This window comes from Ciconia boyciana, chromosome 3 (genome assembly GCF_034638445.1).
Source record: "Ciconia boyciana chromosome 3, ASM3463844v1, whole genome shotgun sequence".
In the NCBI taxonomy this organism is placed as follows: Eukaryota; Metazoa; Chordata; class Aves; order Ciconiiformes; family Ciconiidae; genus Ciconia; species Ciconia boyciana.
In genome coordinates this window covers 73,663,922-73,684,284 of record NC_132936.1, presented here as the reverse complement: position 1 = coordinate 73,684,284, position 20,363 = coordinate 73,663,922, and the positions used below count along the sequence as shown (strand labels likewise).

Sequence of the window (20,363 nt, the reverse complement as noted above, 5' to 3'; positions counted from 1 at the left end):
TCTTTGTTATGGTCAGGAGCACATTAGGAAAAGCAACAGTGTTGCATGGTTCCTTCTGCATATGCCTCCTTTCCTCCGGAGATCTGATGTGAGATTTTGCCCATATACACTGAGCATGTTCTTATTTGCACCAATTTCAGATAGTTGCACAGCTTAGAGACATTTGTACAAAACCACAGTGATGCACTACTGGGGTGTAAGCAGGTTTTTGAATCTGGACAGTTGGGGTCCATCCCAGCTTCTTTTGTTGACTTGCTCTGTGGTCTTAGGCATGTCACTTAATTCCCTTTTCTTCCATTTGTAAACCAAGTATAATCGGATGTATTTGCAGGAGCTGTGGTTAACTTTTTGAAAACTAAAGAGTGTTGTCCATTCTGTGTACGTGAAAATCTAAGAGAAAGTGGGTGTGTTTGCTTTAATATCCATCAGAAAGCATGCCTAAAAGGCTTTCTTGCTTCTCTGGTCTGCAGAAAGGTGACATCATTGATATAATCAGCAAACCCCCCATGGGCACTTGGATGGGCCTGTTGAACAACAAAGTTGGCACTTTCAAATTTATCTATGTGGACGTGTTAAATGAAGAGGAAGAGAAGCCAAAGCGGCCCACCAGGAGACGCCGCAAGAGCAGGCCACCCCAGCCCAAGTCAGTTGAGGACCTCTTGGATCGCATCAACTTAAAGGTCCAAATTTTCTCTTTCTATTTACCCTTCACTTTTGCTTGTGGGAAGGGGGCCATACCTTTGGAGTTGTTAGTTTTGAAAGCTGCACACCAGATTCATAATCCTAAGGATTGTGACACCACTTAGCAGAATCGGGTCTTAGCTGCAGAGTGAAAGTAGCTGAGGCTGGGTAGAACTGCCTGTCAGGCTTGATGAAGTGCTACAGGCTGCAAGTTGTATGTGGTCAGAGATCGTAAATCGTTGCATAGTATGGCTACTAGCTAACACGCTTCAAAAGCAAGCAAAAAGTGTAAAATAACAATAGTTACCTTGTCTTTAAAGAGGAAGGTTTTTTCCATGTTTCTCTTCAGAAGAGCTAGGGGTAAGCTGGTGTGGCCGTCATTCACCCTTTGTACTTCCCCCTTCGTACAGAGCTGTGCCATATTGTGTGTCTGGGTAGCATGCTACCCAGGCTATTTAATACAGTGCATTCCAAATACAAAAATATGAGCAGCATTCCAGTTCTGGCACAGCTACCTCCCTGATCTCTGAGCAATGTTTATACAAGCTATAATCCTATAATTTTACTGTTATGCAGTGGTTTGCATTTGCTAAACTACTGCTTTTTTTGCTCGTTGTGAAAATCTCTTCTAGTGTCTTTATTCACAAAATAATTGAATAAATATGTTGTCTTACAGCTCTTCTTTTTTTTTTTTTTTTTTTTTGGTCCCTTTTATGCAGGAGCACATGCCCACTTTTCTATTCAATGGTTATGAAGATCTGGATACCTTTAAGCTTTTAGAAGAAGAAGATCTGGATGAACTGAATATCCGAGATCCTGAGCACAGAGCTGTTCTCCTCACAGCAGTGGAACTTCTACAGGAGTATGATAGTATGTGGGATGTTTGAGATTTTCAGTTTTACTAGAGCTCTGCCAAGAACCTTGTCAACCCCTTAAAGCAGAAAACTGGTTCCAGGATTTTGATCTTTTTCTTTTTTCCTAATCTAGTTATTTCCAGGGTAATCCTGTGTAACAACGTGTAGATTTTTGAGGAGTGACTTAAGAATTGCATTTGTTCTGCCAGAATTCTTTCGTTTGTGTAAGCCCTGCTACCCAACTTATTCAAGTGATGTCAGGTGCACAACACATACCCTTTAGAATACTGACATTCAGGAATAAATCCTGAGATAACCTACTCAAAATAAGAAGCTAAGCCATGGAGTATAGGAAATAAGAAACTTCTAGACTAGAGGGAATAGATTGAGGTCATCAAGGGTAAGAAAAAGATCAAAGCCCAGAGGGCTGTGGAGAAGGGTAATGTGAATGAAAATTTCTGTTATTTTACCTGCACATGCCTATGATTCTTGGACTGTGAATTGCAGGATTGTACAGGTAGCTTCAGGTTGTACACATGACAACACAGCAGTTTTCAAAGGCAGAAAATGTATCAGTCAAGTGCAAAGACTGAAAGACAGTGACCCAACTATCTAAGGTGCAGCAGTGCAATTCTGCCCATTGTACAGATGGTCTCAGGCAAGTGGTTGCAAAGATGAGGAAAAGCGGAGTAAGCCATGGCAGTCAAATTCGATGGCATCTTTACCACACAGGAGGAAGCAGGGCTGTGTAGCTTCCATGCAGTAGTCATGGTAGAATAGAATAATTTGAAAAGCAAGTGTAACTTGAGATAGGAATTTAGATGTGCTCAGTACCTAGTTGCGGCAACCTAAGACAGTACTGAATTTCCCCTTCGTCCTTAAGTGTCAGCAGAAGTTTAGCATCCCACCAAGCAGAATTGGTGGAATGGATTGTGTGAGTGCTTTCTCAGCTGCTTCTGTGCAAAATCCTATGTTTTAGCTTAAATTGCCATAGCACTAATTTAAACAGCTGCTTATTAAGTGGGCAGTGCTTAATTCTGTTAGACATGTGTGGTTAGTATCTCTAGACTGTGCTGTGTGGCCTGAGCTTTCACTGACATGTAGCTTTCTTGTTCATTTCGTTTCCCAAAGAGGCATCCACACTTTCTCTGCCCTCCTCTACTCCCCAGTAAAACTGCTCTTGCAGAATTAGACTCTTTTCACTTATATCAGAGTAGCTTTTCGTCACCTAATATGAGCTTCTCGTCATTATTTGCAGACCTATTTAGAATGCTTACTTCCCTGAAGTAGTAATTTTTTTTTAGGACCCTTCAATTTTGGTTTTAAAACTTGAAGAACTATGTGATGTGGTGGTTGGAAAGTATAAATTCCAGCTCCAAGTCAGGGTGATGAGGAGAAAGAGAAGTGGGGACCAGACAGCTGCAACCTGGGAGGGGCCACAGCACTTAGGTCCACCCCGTAATTACCTTTCATATGCTGAGAATAGGAATTGGAATAGCCATTTCTGACATTTTATTGCAGAGAAAAAAAACATAGCATAAACTGTATCCTTGCATCATGAAGTTGGTTTTCTGTATCTTCAGCTCCAGATTTAGTTCTTTACAAAATACGATTTCTGACAGAACATTCTGGGTAAATTCCTGGAATCCAGCCTATGCAGCCTGGATGGACCACACTTGAGTGTTGGCTCTTTGCACAGACCAAGGAAGGAGGGAATTTTTACCTCTAGTCTCTCCCTTGTCCCTTTCTGCTTTGTTAGGGGACAGTATCTAACTTTGCCAGACCCACTCCTGATCCCTCCTCTTGGTCCCTTCTGGAAAGTAGGTCAGGGTTAGGATTTTATCCTTTTTTACTCAATTTGGTTCTTTTCAGTGCTTTTTGCCTTTGTTTTGGGTGTTGAAAGTCTTAGAAAGAACTTTGACACCATCGTTTTAAATAAATTTCCATGGTTGTAAGTTGCAGGGCTTGGCCCCAAGGCAGCTGAGGCGCACATGTGGTCCATTCTGCTTTCATTGTGTACCACACTGCTCCCTCACACTCGTGCTGAGGCTGTTGCTTAATCCTTTACCAAATGGGATGAATGTTTCCAACATTTGTGATGGCTGTTCCTAATGCTCACACTTTTCTAAAACAGTGATCTGATACAATTAATACAACAGGGAAGATCATAGAATCGTTTAGGTTGGAAAAGACCTTTAAGATCATCGAGTCCAACCATTAACCTAGCACTGCCAGGTCCACCACTAAACCATGTCCCTAAGCACCATATCTACACATCTTTTAAATACCTCCAGGGATGGTGACTCAACCACTTCCCTGGGCAGCCTCTTCCAACCCTTGTGGTGAAGAAATTTTTCCTAATATCCAGTCTAAACCTCCCCTGGTGCAACTTGAGGCCATTTCCTCTCGTCCTATCACTTGTTACTTGGGAGAAGAGACCAACCCCCACCTTGCTACAACCTCCTTTCAGGTAGCTGTAGAGAGCGATAAGGTCTCCCCTCAGCCTCCTTTTCTCCAAGCTAAACAACCCCAGTTCCCTCAGCCGCTCCTCGTAAGACTTGTGCTCTAGACCCTTCACCAGCTTCGTTGTCCTTCTTTGGACACGCAAGATAATGGTGTTGGAAATGGAAGGTTGAGAAGTTTAGCCAGATTTTCTGTATGCCTGTTTTTCACTGTATTCTTGCATCCTCTAGGTAACAGTGACCAGTCAGGATCTCAGGAGAAACTTCTCATTGAAGGCCAAGGCCTAACCGGATGCTCTCCTCGGGATTCTGGCTGCTACGAAAGCAGTGAAAACCTGGAGAATGGTAATGGTGACAGCAATGAGCCTTATAATCCCTGCAGCCTTTTTTCAGTAGATAACTTCATATACTTTCTGCTCCTGTTCCTAGCTAACACAAGCTACGTCATACTTGACTTTCTCCTTTGCTCTGACTGCCTCTTTCCCTCTTGGCTTGAGCCATTGGTTTTCATTGCTACTGTTGCTAATTTATTTGCATTGGTGGGAAACAGATCACATTTCACAAATCATCTTTATTTTGTGATCTTAAGGCACTCTCACTGCCATTCCCTGCCTTCTCCACTCCCTATCATATTCTCATGCAACCATGCCTGAGATGCAACTCTCATGCATTGCCTCTCATGCAACCAAGGCTTGCACTACTTACACTCCGACAGCCCATGCCTAAGGGACCACTGGCAATGGAGAAGTCACTGAACTCCACTGAGATTAGGAGGATTTCTTCTAAACCCATACAAAAACTGTTTAGAAAAAAATGTTCTCTGTTTTATTAATATTTACAAATTAATTACAATTACAATATTAATTACAATTAATATTTACAAAATATTTTTGTGTTTGCTTAAGTTGCATGTTGCATTCTCCTCTGATCAGGAGCCTACTGCAGAGATTTTGGACTTTTTAGTTTATGAACACTAGCAAGTTAAATTAATTGAGAAGTTGGCAAGGAAATAAACTATGAAAAAAAAAACTTATGATATCAATTCCCATTACCTTATCTTGCATCAGTGAAAGGTGGTGCACTGAAAAATTACCAAGACAGATGATAATAGAGATTACTCTCTCTGTTCTGAAGAAATCAGGCTGTTGTGCTGACTGAGCGTGCTTTACTTGAGGGATGGTGTAAACTTGTTGTTAGGGATGAAATATTAAAATAGATGAAATTGGTTTGAGTTTGGCATTATCATTCCAAGCGTTTGAGCCATGGCTTGGCCTCAGACTGCCTGGTTTCATCGCTAACATCCAGCATAAACAGGAAACCAAGAACAGAATAAATAGAGATACTGTACGCCCCTTGTAGTGGCCGTTTTTCCAATTTAAAATATAAGCTGAAGATCTTTCTCTTAGGATGTGCACTTTCTGTCAGTCTGCCACTCAGAAATAACCATTTATTGAAGAAAATTGCAATTTGCTTTGAAGCTGAATGCCTGAAATCGGCAATATACTAAATTCCTGAAAGCACAGAAAATTTTCTTTCTTGAATATGAATCCCCATACAGTAGGCATGCTGGAATATAATCATAGCTAAATATATGGCATATGTGACAATTTTCTTTCCTTTTTATCTCTAAGCGCCATCATAATGATAGCTGTAGCACTGAAGTTAAATTGCTGCCTGTACATTTTCCTTATTTTAACAATATAATAAAATCTTTAGAAAGCAATTGTCATTGCCTGTCTGGTTAGATACTTACTATTACATTTAAACTAATATTTCTATCTGAGTTTTGCAGATAGAAATACCACTGATTATTTTTATATTGCTTTTCATGTATGGCTTGCTGCATTTCTGCATCATTTTTGCTCACAAATGCATTTAGTGCCTGTTTTGAAAACCATTATGAAAAGAATATTTGGTACGGGATTCATTCAGAGATTTTGTCGAGACTGGTTAATCTGAAATGTGCTCCACCTTCTTTGCAAAGTTCATGGACCATAGTTGTTTATATGCATATTGTTTTTAAAATACGTTGGATTCTCATCTGTTAAAATAAGGGTAATCATTTGTCTAGTGTTAGTATAATAACTAGTATAATAAACTGCACTTAATAAAGGGGAAATGCGTTTTGAGAAGAAATTGGTCTTCAGATTTTCTGGGGAATGGTTATACATAATATTTTGATGACTAATATAGTGTCCTGTATTGGGCTGATATTGGACCTTTTGGCATCAGTTAAATTTCAGAGCCGCTCTTGCATTTTGGCTAGAACATGGTTTGCTATGTACTATGGCAGTGGTACAGATGTATCTTTTATAGGTACTTCTCTGGGTCCCACTGCAGAAATATTTGGGTATTCTCATAGGTATCCACAATGTACTAACAGCAGCATTGTGATTTTATTCCAATTTATGGAGAGCAAGGAGCATACGGTTTGTGACGTATTCAGTGTTAGGCAGGAAGAACGTAAGAGCAGAAAGCAACCATCCATGATCAGACCATTAGTCCATATAGTCCAGTCCTCAGTTTGAAACAGGCAGAGAGAGCAAGGTCTCCTTTAGACTTCTGACAATGGTGCAGTTATTGGGCTTGTTTTGTGCGCAAGCGTCATCTGTCTGAGACACACTTGGAAACCGTATTGGAAAGCTAATTCTCACAGGACTGGCCAAAAGCAGATAGCTAAAGAAAAGTATAGGAACAGAGCAAGCATATTTGATGCTTCCCAGGGTACTCTTGGGGAATGAATCATTTAAGGACTTAAGAACTTCAAAAATTGGGTACTGCTTCCTGGCATTCATCCATTTTCCTGAAACTGTTTCCCTTTATGAACATCCCTGGTCTTCCTTAGAACCTCCATACCTAACAGCATCTGTGAATAGACCTCTGTCATACTCCCTCCCAAGTCATCTCTTTTCTAGTCTGAGAAGGCCTGTTAATTATTCCTTATAGATCATTCATGTCCCTGATCATGCCTGGCTTCTTTGAACCTTTTCTTGTTGTGGTGTATAGCTTTTTTAAGGAGAGAGGGGATGTGAAGAGATCAGAATTGCACATGCAGTGCGCAGAGCTGAAGAAGCAGGCAAACCATGGCTTTATCAGGTGGGATAAGGGTGTTCTCTGGTTTGTTCAGAAACTGAAGTCCGGATTTCCATAGTGCCAAGTAGGCATCCTAAGCATTCAGTGCTAATTAGTCAGAAAATGAAGCAACAGAGCAGGTGGCCACATTGCCTAATGTAATGTGCATTTCTACTAGTTTGTAATCAGTAAAAAAAGTAATGAGGCTAGGATTGTCTACCGTGCCATCATCTTTGTTGTGTCAACAGAGCTGTTTGAAATGCATGCAAAATACAGCCACAGAAAGCAATGCCAAAATGAAGTTGTTAAAATCTGGGATCTGGACAGGCCACTGAATGCATTCTGTGTCTGGTTTTGAGTACTTAAATTTCTGCAGACGATCTTCCATACAGAAAAAAGTACTAAGAGAAACACTGAAAATTTGTTGCTCTAGCTTTGGTACCTCTGGAAATATTCCCCAAGATAACCTCCTTTCTTCTGAGGCAGATGATGACAGGGAATTGAAGAGCTCCTTCTCTGTATTCTAATAACAAGAAGTATCATGAGATGTGGACGGTGCTACGTCTAACAAAAACTGCACCATAATATTAGACAAAAGAGTTGAAGTATGGCTGTAGCTTGAACTGAACCTGGAAACAATATAAACTTTGCATTTGTTTTGTGTAAGGATCACCTTTGTTATCTTAGTTTTCACCCAGACACCTGTGTCCTTCTGCACACATTTAAATCAGAGATGCTACTGTGGTTGACAGCACTATGAAAGGCATTAGACTGCTTAACTGTACCAGGAAATCATAAGAATGAATTATTATCAAAAATGCTAACATTAAAAATGTGTTTTAAACCTTACTAGCTATACACTTCAACCCTTGTAGGTTTTTTCATTTCTTTTTCTGAGATAGGGAGGGAATGTTACATCTGTGCACGTTGTGTATATAGCTCTCCACTTTATGAAAACAACTTGAAAAAATATTTTAAAGTCTGTTTTCAGGAAATATATTACCTTCCTTTCTTAATGTCTCAGAAGCATGATGAAGTTACACCTGACAGTCAGGAGGAGGGAAGGAATAGCTAGAAAAAGAGAAATCACAGCTGCCCTCCTGATATTGCTCTTGACTTAAATCTATGGAAGAGAAATTACATTCTGAACCCCTGTCCTTTGTACAAAACAGTAGCATTGAACCCAGCACTTTTTTTAAACCATTTTGAAGCAGAGAGCTTAAAGATTGCATATTTGGTTACATGGACAAAATGTTTTGAACTTCCTCCCATTCTCTCCACATTTGTTATTTTTATGCAAAACATACAAGGTCAAAACAACAGGGCTGGAATGAACTAAAGATTTTATTTTACTTTCCCAAAATTTTTATTTTCTCATTTTTCTTGGTTTTTTCTTCTTTCCTATCCTCATTTCTTCTTTTTTCTATTCCCAGGCTACTGGCTTTACACAGACATACCCCATTTCTAAAGAAATGAAATGATGTTTGCTAGATACCCTTATGGCCTCAGTAAGAGCTTATATTGCACACTAGTAGCATTTCTCAGAACTTTTCTTTCAGTATTGAGGTTCCTGAGTGTGCTTTCCTAAAACCAGTATAACCCCTGATCAATATTTCAGATTGAAAAGAAGGTACATGGATTTTGTTATGTGAGCAGTGACAGCAAGCCCCAGACAATATGGTGAATTACTGCACAAGTCAGACATGTACTAGCAAATATGAATAATGAAAAGAGAACACTCCTTTCCATACTCATTACATATTGACATTAGTGCCTGAAGGCACTGAAAAAATGCATGGAACATTTCTTACACATGTCTTTTTAATGTGGTTGTAAGTTATTTTCAGAAGGCGGTGGCCTAGCTCCATAGAAAGGTGCAGGCAGAGAAGTCTTTCTGCTACTTCTCTGAGTTACCTGAACTCAAGGTAGTAGCAAGGGAGACAACTTAGTGTGTGATGTGTCTTCATTAGCATTTTGGGGAAATGGTAATGTTTAGCTTGAGTTGAACTATGAACCGTACAGCTTCTGAGAGAGGAGTTCCTGTATGCTTGCATTCATCCTTGTAGGCACACCTTGATTTTAGGTAGAATAACCTTGCTGGCATACCAGTAAATGCAACCAACTTTTTTTGAGGGGAATGTCTTCCTTATTTATCTTTAAATGTAACCTCCATTTTCTTTGCTAGTTTTATGGATACTTTGATTTTTAAACTCCTTGAGCAGAGAAAGAGGCAAGAGAAAGTGAGAAAGCAAGCTATTTCTCTTTTAGGTTAAACAGGTTCTTTCATTCATATTCAAAGCGAGCAGTGTATATTATTCAAAAGCCAAGCATTGAGCTTCTTTCAGGATAAAGCTTTGAAGGCCAGCTGTATGAGAAGAAAGCATGTGTTGCTTAAAAGTACACCAGATTAATTTAGTTCCAATGAAGTTAGCAAAACTTCTCAGATCTCTAAAAGTAACTGGTCCTTTAATTGGCAGCTATTGATTGCCTATTATTGCAGACTTTTGATAGCATTTAGCCAAACCTGTTGGTTTGGGGTTTTTTGGTTTTTGTTTGTTCCCCCCTCCCCCATTGTAGAAAGAAATTTCAAGCTTTATCTATCTATCCTGATTTTAGAAAGCTTACTGTACATGGGGGAAAGTATCCCTGTCACCCTGAAAACAGTAACTGTTCAGGATGCGCTGTCATTCTGAGAGGTCGTCTGCTTTGAGACAAATTTACTTCTGTCTTGTTAAAAAAAAAAAACAGCTATGCACTATTTGAGAAATGACTTTGTATTTCATACTAATGAATACTCTAATGAGCTCAGTCCCTTTGATCAGAATTTTTCTGTCAAGCAGATTTGATGGACTTCACTGTTTAAAATCAGTGGCGCATATCTCACATATAAAATAAAGCTTACAAAGAACATGTGGTTCATATTGATTCATGTAATCTCGTCTTAAGTGGTTATAAAAAACCACCACATCTCTTAAGACCATCCACTTTGATAAAACACACTGACATGAGAATAACACTAAGGTTAGTCACACTTGAAACTCTCTTTTGAAACACTTCTCTATCTCATAGTATAAGACCTTTTGACATAAAACTCTGCTGTCCCTAAAAGTAATTTTACAAAGAGACTGGTGGAAAACCAGTCTTCCAACACTTTGTTGCTCTCTGATTTGCCATTGCAAATAGTTTGCTGCTCATTGAAGAGATGAAATAACACTATTGGCACCGTTTGCAATTAAAATGAATAAACAGGATCTTTTCTTCTTTTTTTTTTTTTTTTTAAAAAAAAAAAAGAAAAAAAGCTTTCCTGAGCAATCTAGTGAACTTCATTAGAAGGTGAACATAATTATTGATATCCTAAACAAATGAGAAAAGTAGAAAAAAAAAATGGTAGGTCTTTTGAGTTATTTCTGTATGGGGTCAAACCAGTTCATATAATGGGTATAGGGTATCAGTTCTAACTGTAGGATATTTCTACACTGAAATATACATGAGCCAGACCTCAAATCTCTGCAAATTGGGGAGTAGGAAGGATATTAAGTATTTTAAATGTATTTTTCTTACGTGGTCACATTTACCAGTTCTTCATTAATAAAGCTGAAGCTGACAAATTCATATGCTTAAAATGGCACTGAGTTCTTGTACATTTAGAGTTAACAAAAAGAGAGTAGATCATTTTGTTTCAAAGGTGTTTAGAAGTGATCTGTTATTTACACTGCAGATTTATTGGTTTTTTTAATGGTGAATTGTGATTTATTTGCTTCTAGGTAAAACTCGAAGGACCTGTCTTCTGCCCTCAAAATCAGCAAGTGAGCATAGCTTTAAGGAGTTCAGCAGAAGCCAGCTATCAAATTATCCTACGCTTCCACTGACCAAGTCAATAGAAACTCTACAGCAAGGGGAAAAAGAAAGCCGGTTGAGTTGTGTGCATCGTGCTCTGAAGAGCTCTGTCAAACCTCCAGCTGTTACGGGTCTGAAGAAGAACCGTAGAAGTTTACCGGTTGCTGTCTGTCGGAGCTATGAAACTCTGGATGGCCCCCAGGGTGTAGATACATGGCCAAGATCTCACTCGCTGGATGATCTCCAGGGAGAATCCAACACTAACCTACAGGATGCTAGCAAGGAAGTAGGTTCTTTTCCTCAGGATTCACTGGATATAACAAAAAAGGCAACTGGCTCTGCCCTGCTGCCTCAGTCTCATGGAGACAGCTGTATGGTGGATGACTTGATGGCTAAGCAGGGTAAAGGAGCTGCTAGTTCTCAGAAGGGAAGAGCTAAGGACTTGGACTGCTCTGTAATGGAGACTGCAGGTGGAAAGCCTGCTCCATTCCCCCTGAAAAACTGTGAAGCTCAGCCTGCCTTAGTGACGCATCTTGCAACAAGGACGCCTCTGGAAATACAAAGTAAAGGCTTTCATGACCTTGCACGGGCCGATTATGCTCCAGTCCTCAAGGGAGGTCTAGAAGCTGAGCAAAAAGGCACAAATGAGGCAAGAATGCAACCAAAAAATCCTTCTCAGCCACCACCTGTCCCTGCCAAAAAATGCCGAGAACGCCTTTCTAATGGATTATATCATCCTCCCATGACGGCAAGTGGGAACCACTCAAGTCTAGAAGCACCATGCTTGCCAGTAAAAAAGACCAGCTCATCCACTCCCATTGATTGTCATGGAGTACCTGTCCATAGGACATCTTCTGAACAGGAGCCCAGTACCCCTCCTAGCCCACTGCCACCCTGGCTGTCGGAGCTCCCAGAGACTGCTAGTGTTCAGCAGCATGTGATAAAGCTAGGTCCTGCTTCAGCGAGGAAAGTCTCTTGTAGCAGGGGAATGGATCTGGAAATGGTAATAGAAAACAAGTTGCAGTCTGAAGACATTGATCTTACTGAAGAACCATACTCTGACAAGGTAAGTGGAGGACATTGCTTCAACATTTTTATTCTGCTAGCATTCCAAGGGATAGTCTTTCGTTTATTGTATCTGTAGTATTTTTGTGAGTAACCAGCCTAGATAAACCATAAATCATTGAGACATTAGACATTCTATAGCTATGTTTGTCTTTACTATCAGGCCTTACGCCAAAGTAACTTGTGTTGTGGGGCAACTGAGAAATCCCAGACTTATTCTGAACCTTAATCTTTTCAGGCCACTAGTACCTTGGTGGCACTGGGCATGGAAATCATAGAATCATAGGATCATTAAGGTTGGAAAAGACCTCTAAGATCATCTAGTCCAACCGTCAACCCAACACTTCCATGCCTACTAAACCATGTCCCAAAGTGCCACATTTACACTTTTTTTGAACTCCTCCAGGGATGGTGACTCAACCACCTCTCTGGGCAGCCTCTTCCAATGCTTGACCAGCCTTTTGGTGAAGACATTTTTCCTCATATCCAGTCTAAACCTCCCCTGATGCAACTTGAGGCCATTTCCTCTCGTCTTATCACTCGTTACTTGGGAGAAGAGACCGACCCCCACCTCTCTACAGCCTCCTTTCAGGTAGTTGTAGAGAGCGATAAGGTCTCCCCTCAGCCTCCTTTTCTCCAGGCTAAACAACCCCAGTTCCCTCAGCCTTGTGCTCCAGACCCTTCACCAGCTTCGTTGCCCTTCTCTGGACACGCTCCAGCACCTCAATGTCTCTCTTGTAGTGGGGGGCCCAAAACTGAACACAGTATTTGAGGTGCGGCCTCACCAGTGCCGAGTACAGGGGCACGATCACTTCCCTACTCCTGCTGGCCATGCTATTGCTGATACAAGCCAGGATGCTGTTGGTCTTCTTGGCCCCCTGGGCACACTGCTGGCTCATGTTCAGCCGGCTGTCGACCAACAGCCCCAGGTCCTTTTCTGCCTGGCAGCTTTCCAGCCACCCTTCCCCAAGCCTGTAGCGTTGCATGGGGTTGTTGTGACCCAAGTGCAGGACCCAGCACTTAGCCTTGTTGAACCTCATACAATTGACCTTGGCCCATGGATCCAGCCTGTCCAGGTCCCTCTGCAGAGCCTTCCTACCCTTGAGCAGATCGACACTCCTGTCCAATTTGGTGTTGTCTGCAAACTTACTGAGGGCACATTCAATCCCCTCATCCAGATCATTGGTAAAGATATTAAACAAGGCTGGCCCCAATACCAAGCCCTGGGGAACACCACTTGTGACTGGCTGCCAACTGGATTTAACTCCACTCACCACAACTCTCTGGGCTCAGCCATCCAGCCAGTTTTTTACCCAGCAAAGAGTACACCTGCCTAAGCCATGAGCTGCCAGCTTGTCTAGGAGAATGCTGTGGGAGACAGTGTCAAAGGCTTTACTAGAGTGCAGGTCAATAACATCTACAGCCTTTCCCTCATCCACTAGGTGGGTCACCTGGTCATAGAAGGAGATCAGGTTGGTCAAGCAGGACCTGCCTTTCCTAAACCCATGCTGGCTGGGCCTGATCCCCTGGTTGGCCTGCACGTGCCTGTTGAGCGCACTCAAGATGAACCGCGCCATAATTTTCCCCAGTACTGAGGTCAGGCTGACAGGCCTGTAGTTCCCCAGATCCTCCTTCTGGCCCTTGTAGACAGGCGTCACATTGGCAAGCCTCCAGTCATCTGGGCCCTCCCCTGTTAACCAGGACTGCTGATAAATGATGGAGAGTGCCTTGGCAAGCTCCTCCGCCAGCTCCCTCAGTACTCTCGGGTGGATCCCATCCAGCCCCATAGACTTGTCAGTGTCCAGGTGGTGTAGCAGGTCGTTAACTGCTTCCTGCTGGATTATGGGGGGTTTATTCTGCTCTCCGTCCCTGTCTTCCAGCTCAGGGGGCTGACTACCCCGGGGATAACTGGTCTGACTATTGAAGACTGAGGCAAAGAAGGCATTAAGTACCTCAGCCTTTTCCTCATCCTTGGTGGCAATGTCCCCCCCCCCATCCAATAAAGGAGGGAAATGTCTCTTTCTCTGCTAGTGTGGGGAAGTAGGGCTGAAAAAGGAAGTAATGATTAGATTTTATGCTTCCAAGAAAATCTGAATTAATAGCATAGTGGTTAGGACATCTTTTTGGGAAGGAAGGAGTCCTAAGGTCCAGTCCTTCCTTTAGGAATTGCTTTTTTCAGTTTTCATGGAATCTCGAGGAAAGCTCCTTCTTGCTCCCATCCTGCACTTCTCTTTGTGTTTGCATTGATTGGTCTGTATTGATACACTTTGTTCATCTATCCTCTCTCCTTTGTGTCTGGCTGGGAACATTCAGCATGGTCGCTGTGGCATTCCTGAGGCTTTGGTACAGAGGTACTCTGAAGACTTAGACCAGCCTGAAAAGGATGTTGCCACAAACATGGACCAAATCCGGGTAAAGCAGCTGAGGAAGCAGCATCGCATGGCAGTGAGTATTTCCATAAAGCCAATTTTATTATTTATGAGCAGACTTTTAAAAAGGACTGACTACTGGTAAAGGGACATAGGTGCAAAGTCCTGGTACAACAGTGCTCCCTGTGTTCACCCAGCAGGTACAATGTAGGTAGGGGTACTACAGGGGCAGGAGGTACCTCCCCCTGTCCCAAAGGAGGACAGTTAGTAGTTGAAAAGAGAGTGGATAGCCCTCTCTCTTGACTGAATAGTAGTCTTGAAAGTCTAAGCAGACTGCAAGCAGTGGTAACAGAGACTTGCTCACTAAGGGTGGCATGTATCAAATGCTTCTGTATTGAAATCTGAAAGGTTTTACACTCTGTTTTTATTTCTTAAACTATACTGTTGCCCACTTCTCCTTAGCCAAAGCAGGAGGAGGAAACTGTCAAAAGCTTTCATGGCTTTTTATAGGAGAACTTGGTCTGTCTGAGGAGGTAATACACAAAATCGGTATTCTCTTGCCTTACTGAGAAATTAAATGGATCACCGCAGAATGTCTTGTCACTGGGTATTTTTTACTGATCTCAAACTAATTCAGAATGGCACTTGACGGTTGCCCAAGCAGCTGGATACTGCCCACTGCATCTGCATTGCCAACATTTTTGCTGTTGCTCCTGTGCCAAGTGATCTTAGCCTTTCAACCCACACCGCGCTCATACTGACAAATGTGACGTGAGAGAAGTTGAAACATCTGCTATGAAATTCTACCAGTTTGGAAGAAAAAACAAAAGAAGACTTGCTGTAAAACAAGCAGTTATGTTTACATTAAGGGTTCTTTTCTTTTTTTTTTCTTTACTGTCCAGATTCCAAGTGGAGGGCTCACTGAAATTTGCCGAAAACCTGTATCCCCAGGACTTATCACCTCTGTATCTGACTGGCTGATTTCCATTGGTCTACCTATGTATTCCAGCTTGCTCACAGAAGCAGGATTCAACACACTGAGCAAAGTGCCTTCTCTGTCACAAACTTGCCTTCAAGAAGCTGGCATCACAGAGGAAAGGCACATCAGCAAGCTCCTGGCAGCGGCAAGACTCTTCAAACCTCTTGATCCAGAGGCAATTTAACATGCTCCGTAGTGTGGCATTGCCTGGTCAAGAATTCACTGCTTCTTCCTGCACCAATATTGCTGTAATTACTTCACATAGCTAAAGGGATCAAGGAAGTGGCTCCCAAGGACAGGCAGATATCTTCTTCAAAGGATATGAAATGTTTCTATTGCTGTCTTTGGCAACTGAAGGAGAAGAGAAGCAACCACCAGGTAACATAGATGTGGTACTTCCCTCCCCCCTCTCTCCCCTGTAAAGTATTCTTATTTCATAAAGTGCACAGGGTTGGCCTGAGAATCAGACAGCTTCACAGAATTAAGGGACCCTTGCACATTTTCCTCAAGTTTGTGAAAGTAATACTAGTAATAGGCCCTCTTTCTATGGAGAGCTCCTTAGGTTGGGGGTCTTCATTACATCTAGGTTCCAGGTACCTGGAGTCAGTCCTAAAGACCAGGTACAAGCCAAGGTGCAAATTCCAGTAGAAGCTGTTTGGCAAATGCCTTTGTTTATTTTAGCAGTCTAGAACTAAACACACCCCCCCCGGGCCATCTTCGCTATTGCTTGGTATAGGTCCCAATATGCCACAAAGCCTTTAGCTAGGCCAAAGTTAATGGACTGGAATTAGTTTTCAGTATGGTCCATTTCTGTCACTCCAATGCAACTAACCTGCGGAGAGTCAGAAAGCTTCCTTTTATTTGTACAGAGCTGAGGTCATTTTTATAACTGCTTTCTAGCAATCAGCTTTTTATTTGCCTTAAAATAAGCTTTTAAGCAGTTACCTAGTGTTCACTTACCTGTATTCATGTTTCCCAAGCCTTGTTTCAACCTGTCACCCTTAAGCTGCACTTAGGGTGATTTCCAGCTGAAGTAGCTTCTATAAAATGCCTCATCATAACACCTTCTGTGTTGTAGAGATGCTTTTACAAATGCAAGGTTATGCTAGGTTTGGTTGTCAGGCTAACTTCTTGTTCACTACAGTCTGCATTTACTGTTGTTACTAAACTGTTCCAAGATATACTGCCTTGTATATATGTAACTGCTTTTCATTTTAATCATATTCTGTGTACTGTGTTATATTGTCAATCATTATGCTGCAGCTTTGACTTGGTATCCTGACCATATCGATTCTAAACAGTGGGTTTCTGCAAATGAAAATTCACTTGTGGGAGATAAAATGCATCAAAAAAGCAAATTGTGTCCCATAGAAATCATCAGATCCAGTAACTCCATTGCATGGATGAAAAAAATCCTATATAGTCTTATGAACTACACTGTGATTTTACAACAGTTGATATCCCTCATGACTGTGTGTTAATGTTACCTCTCACTGGAAGAGAGCATTGTTCTGGCATATGTGGTGAACCATTTTTCCATGATGTAATGACATTTTTCTGCCTAAATCCATGTAAAACATTCCATTCGCATATGTGGCTAATGACAGATTTTATTTTTCTATATGGGTACACATTTTATATACCAAATACAGATTATCATGAATAGCACATAACTAGCTTTTTCTTTGGGGTCTCTATGTGGGCTGTCCTTCAGCTTCTTGTAGCGCAAATGCTCCATGGAAGACAGAGCAAGCTTACTCTGGCAGGTAAAGGGAGATAGTATAGAAACCGGGGCCCAGGCCAGGATGTGTGGCTGTTTCCAATATCAGTTCTGACATCAACTTACCGTATAAAACCAGACAAGGCACTTTGCTATTTGGTACCTCAGTTATCCCAGCCTCACATTGAGCTAATGATACTTTCCCTGGTAAAATGCTCTCAGATTGATGAATGAAAAATTATGGTTATTCCATGATTTCTTACTATATATGGTTCTTACATGGCCATGCTTTAACTCAGATGAACTATACATTTTACTACAGACGGTAATTAATTTGGCTCCTGGTAGAACTGATAGGTGTTAGGTTTACTTTTTGTTTCAGATTTCACCACTGTCTACTGCACACCATCATATGAAGGCAACGAATTCACTGATGTAACTTGAAATTGTTCTCAAGCAAACCTCATCCAGATCTTTTTCTGTAACGTTCTCCTTGGTGTGTGGATAATCAGTACATTCTAATATGACAGCATCAGGAAACATACAGCATAGATTTTTGCACAGCTGGTGAAAATCTAAAAAAAGAAAAAAAATTTGGAAAACAAAATTCAGTGTCTTTTTAATAATGATGATTTGTCTGTTCTTCCTCTCTGAGGCTTACATGGCGACTATCAGTAAGCAGGAGATGGAAAGAGTATTGAGACTTCCTGGGATTGCTGGCAGAGGCCAGAGCTGAGTAGAAGTAAGTAGACAGCAGGTATATTGGAGCAAGGAAAAAGTCCAAGCCGGCTATAGGCAATAAAAAAGGAAACAAATTTCCTTGTGTTGCAGGGAAGGCAAGTCACATAATAAAGCTCTCCCGTGTTAATTACTTTCCCCTCTCTTAATAACAGAAGAAGAATTATGGGAATAAGCTGAACCTGTGTGCCAAACGCTCTTTGTAAATCCATGATTTTTAAATGGTTATGTAGCCCAGGGAAACCAAATGACACCCATCAGGACTAGAGTGAGCAGTTTGAGATTTGTGAGTTTTAATAGTTGCTTTGTTTTTCTTTTTAAGACTGGCTCTGTGGTCTTACTTGAATTACAATTTTAGTTTATATTTTAATCTAAAAAAGCCTTAAGCTTCTCAGTGTTGAGCTTCCCTGCTGTGGTTTCAGTGACCTGTGGCATTCCCCGAGCAGGTGAGGTGGTGTGGTATGAGAGCCATAACCTCTTACATTTTCTTGCAACCGTTCAGTGCTCTAAGCAAAAGTTCGCTCGTGACTCTTGGGAAGCATGAAAGAAACCTGCTGCTGGAATCCTCATCTGCTCTGCTCAGGCTAGCAATGTTAAGTATCTATCCATTGTACCATTGTAACTCAAACAGCTATTTCTCAATAGAAGCAGCAAGCCCAAAATATTACCGAATGCCATCATAACCATAAGCTTTGATCGATAACCCTCTGTTACTACCCAGGTGGCCATGATGCCCATAGTTCCCTGTGCTCTCTTATGAGCCTGGCTTTGAATGCAAACTGGGAGCATGATCAGAAGCATTAAACATTGCATTATTCAAACTCTAAGAGCAGCAATAGTGGTCGATTCACCAAGTCACAGCTGTGCAGTTGTACTGTATTATTTTTAGAATAAATAATACTTTTGGTCCAAGATACTTTTATCTTTAATTGACACCCTCTGGGGAATCAAAACTGTCAAGCAAGTTATGTAACAACTAACAAAGTTGCACTTTCTGTATATGAAATCAATATTTAAATAACTTATTTTTCTCCATTTGCTGTTCTTAAATGATGTAAGTAGCTGTAATATACCAGTACTCAATATGTCCTGCAGTTTGCTTCAACCCAAGAAAGCTGTTTATTGTAAAGAAAAAAAAAAAGAAAAAAACAAAATATGAATGTGTAAAGATTATTGTGCTGTTTCATTTAGCAAAAAAAATGGTTGACAAAAGGGTTTTCCTATGTATCAAAACTTGTCTATAATTATATGTCATACTGTTCATAGATAAAAAGTAAATAAATTTCCTTGATCTCTCTTTTTTTGGTTGCTTTTAATTTAGCTAACAGATCTTCTATTTACTGGTCTGGTAGCAGTGTCCAGCTATTTAATTTCTTTCCTTGTATCCCAGGCCTTCTCCCTCCAGCTTATCAAGCCTGTAGTTCCTCACCTTGTAAGCACTCTCCAGACATATCTACAGCAGGAGAAAAAGGTTAAAAAAAAAAAGATTAAAAGCCCTGATAATCCAGGACTAGAAGCAGCTCTCAAAATGTGAGTGCATGGGGGGATGTGAATCATCACTGTCCAAACTTTGTCTCTTATATCCAATGAATGTCCAGCTGCTGGGCTCGGGAAGATGAGCGTGAGAGGTCTCCCGGGTCTCCCCTTGGGAGCTTTTCCACTTTGCAATGGAATAATTAAAAAGTGGTGGAACCAGAGAAAGAGCATACGAGTACAATGCTCTGGAGTTGTAGTTGCAGCTCTTGCCTTGCAAGGAGGGATTTCCAACCTGGTTTTCAAAGGCAGCTCCGCTTCATTGGGCTGGTGAGGTGCCTCATTCTGGAGAGGGTGGCTGTGACTCCTGGGCAGTCAGGTAATGTCTGCAGTCTGAAATAAGATGCCAACATCCAGGTTTTAGGGCAAAGGAGCCTTAGGACATGACTCTTGGCACTTCCTTCTAGCTCACTTGAGTGACTTCTTGCTTAGTGTGTTGCATTTGTTGGTCTAGTTCAATTTGCTGTGTAATTAATGGGTATGCTTAGCTACCTAGCAGGGTGCTGGCAGGTCCACATGGCAACAGTGCACCATAGCTAGAAGTTAATCCTTTGTGGATTTAGCCCTAAGTAACAAGGGTGGACTGTGCCTGCATTAGTTGTCGTTAACCAGAAGCTTAACTCTGGAAATGACATAAAGAGAAAACAAACAAAAAAAATCTATCGTTTGGGTTGGATCCAGACAGCTGAATCTTTGGATCCCCTCAGGCAACGCTCCCATCAGAACTGTGCAACGTGGCAAACAGTTCGTGGGAATGAGGTAGCGTGTCAGATGTGAGCTTTTAATTTTTCTCCGCTATTAATATCTTTTGGTTCAGCTGAGGACCAGGCCACTGCTGTGCTTGTGCACCAGAGGGCACTGCTCTGCTGGCTAGAGGAGAGTGTTCTGCCAGCCCCTAGGGACTGTAGCTGGCTCAAATACAGGCTGTTTCCAAGAGTCTCTCAAGTAACAAAACAGAAATAAAAACAAAACAAACACTGCACAAGATGAAAAGCCAGAGCGCTTGCCATTTCTGCAGCTGGAAGGAGTATTGCTTCCCTTCCAAGACTCCTA

The 20,363-nt window shown here is 41.5% G+C and overlaps 1 protein-coding gene across 8 annotated transcripts in view; it reads left to right on the top strand.

Annotated features, from left to right (window-relative positions):
• LOC140649244 (SAM and SH3 domain-containing protein 1-like) overlaps positions 1-19,076 on the top strand; it is a 578,691-nt gene extending 559,615 nt beyond the window's left edge. For all 8 annotated transcript variants that reach the window (XM_072856149.1, XM_072856151.1, XM_072856148.1 and 5 more), the window contains 6 exons: positions 471-680; positions 1,401-1,551; positions 4,229-4,342; positions 10,834-11,972; positions 14,285-14,416; positions 15,243-19,076. In XM_072856149.1, the coding sequence (XP_072712250.1) occupies positions 471-680; positions 1,401-1,551; positions 4,229-4,342; positions 10,834-11,972; positions 14,285-14,416; positions 15,243-15,503 (2,007 nt within the window). In that variant the 3' untranslated portion in view covers positions 15,504-19,076. The remainder of the gene's footprint in view (positions 1-470; positions 681-1,400; positions 1,552-4,228; positions 4,343-10,833; positions 11,973-14,284; positions 14,417-15,242) is intronic.
• Positions 19,077-20,363: the final 1,287 nt, after the last annotated feature.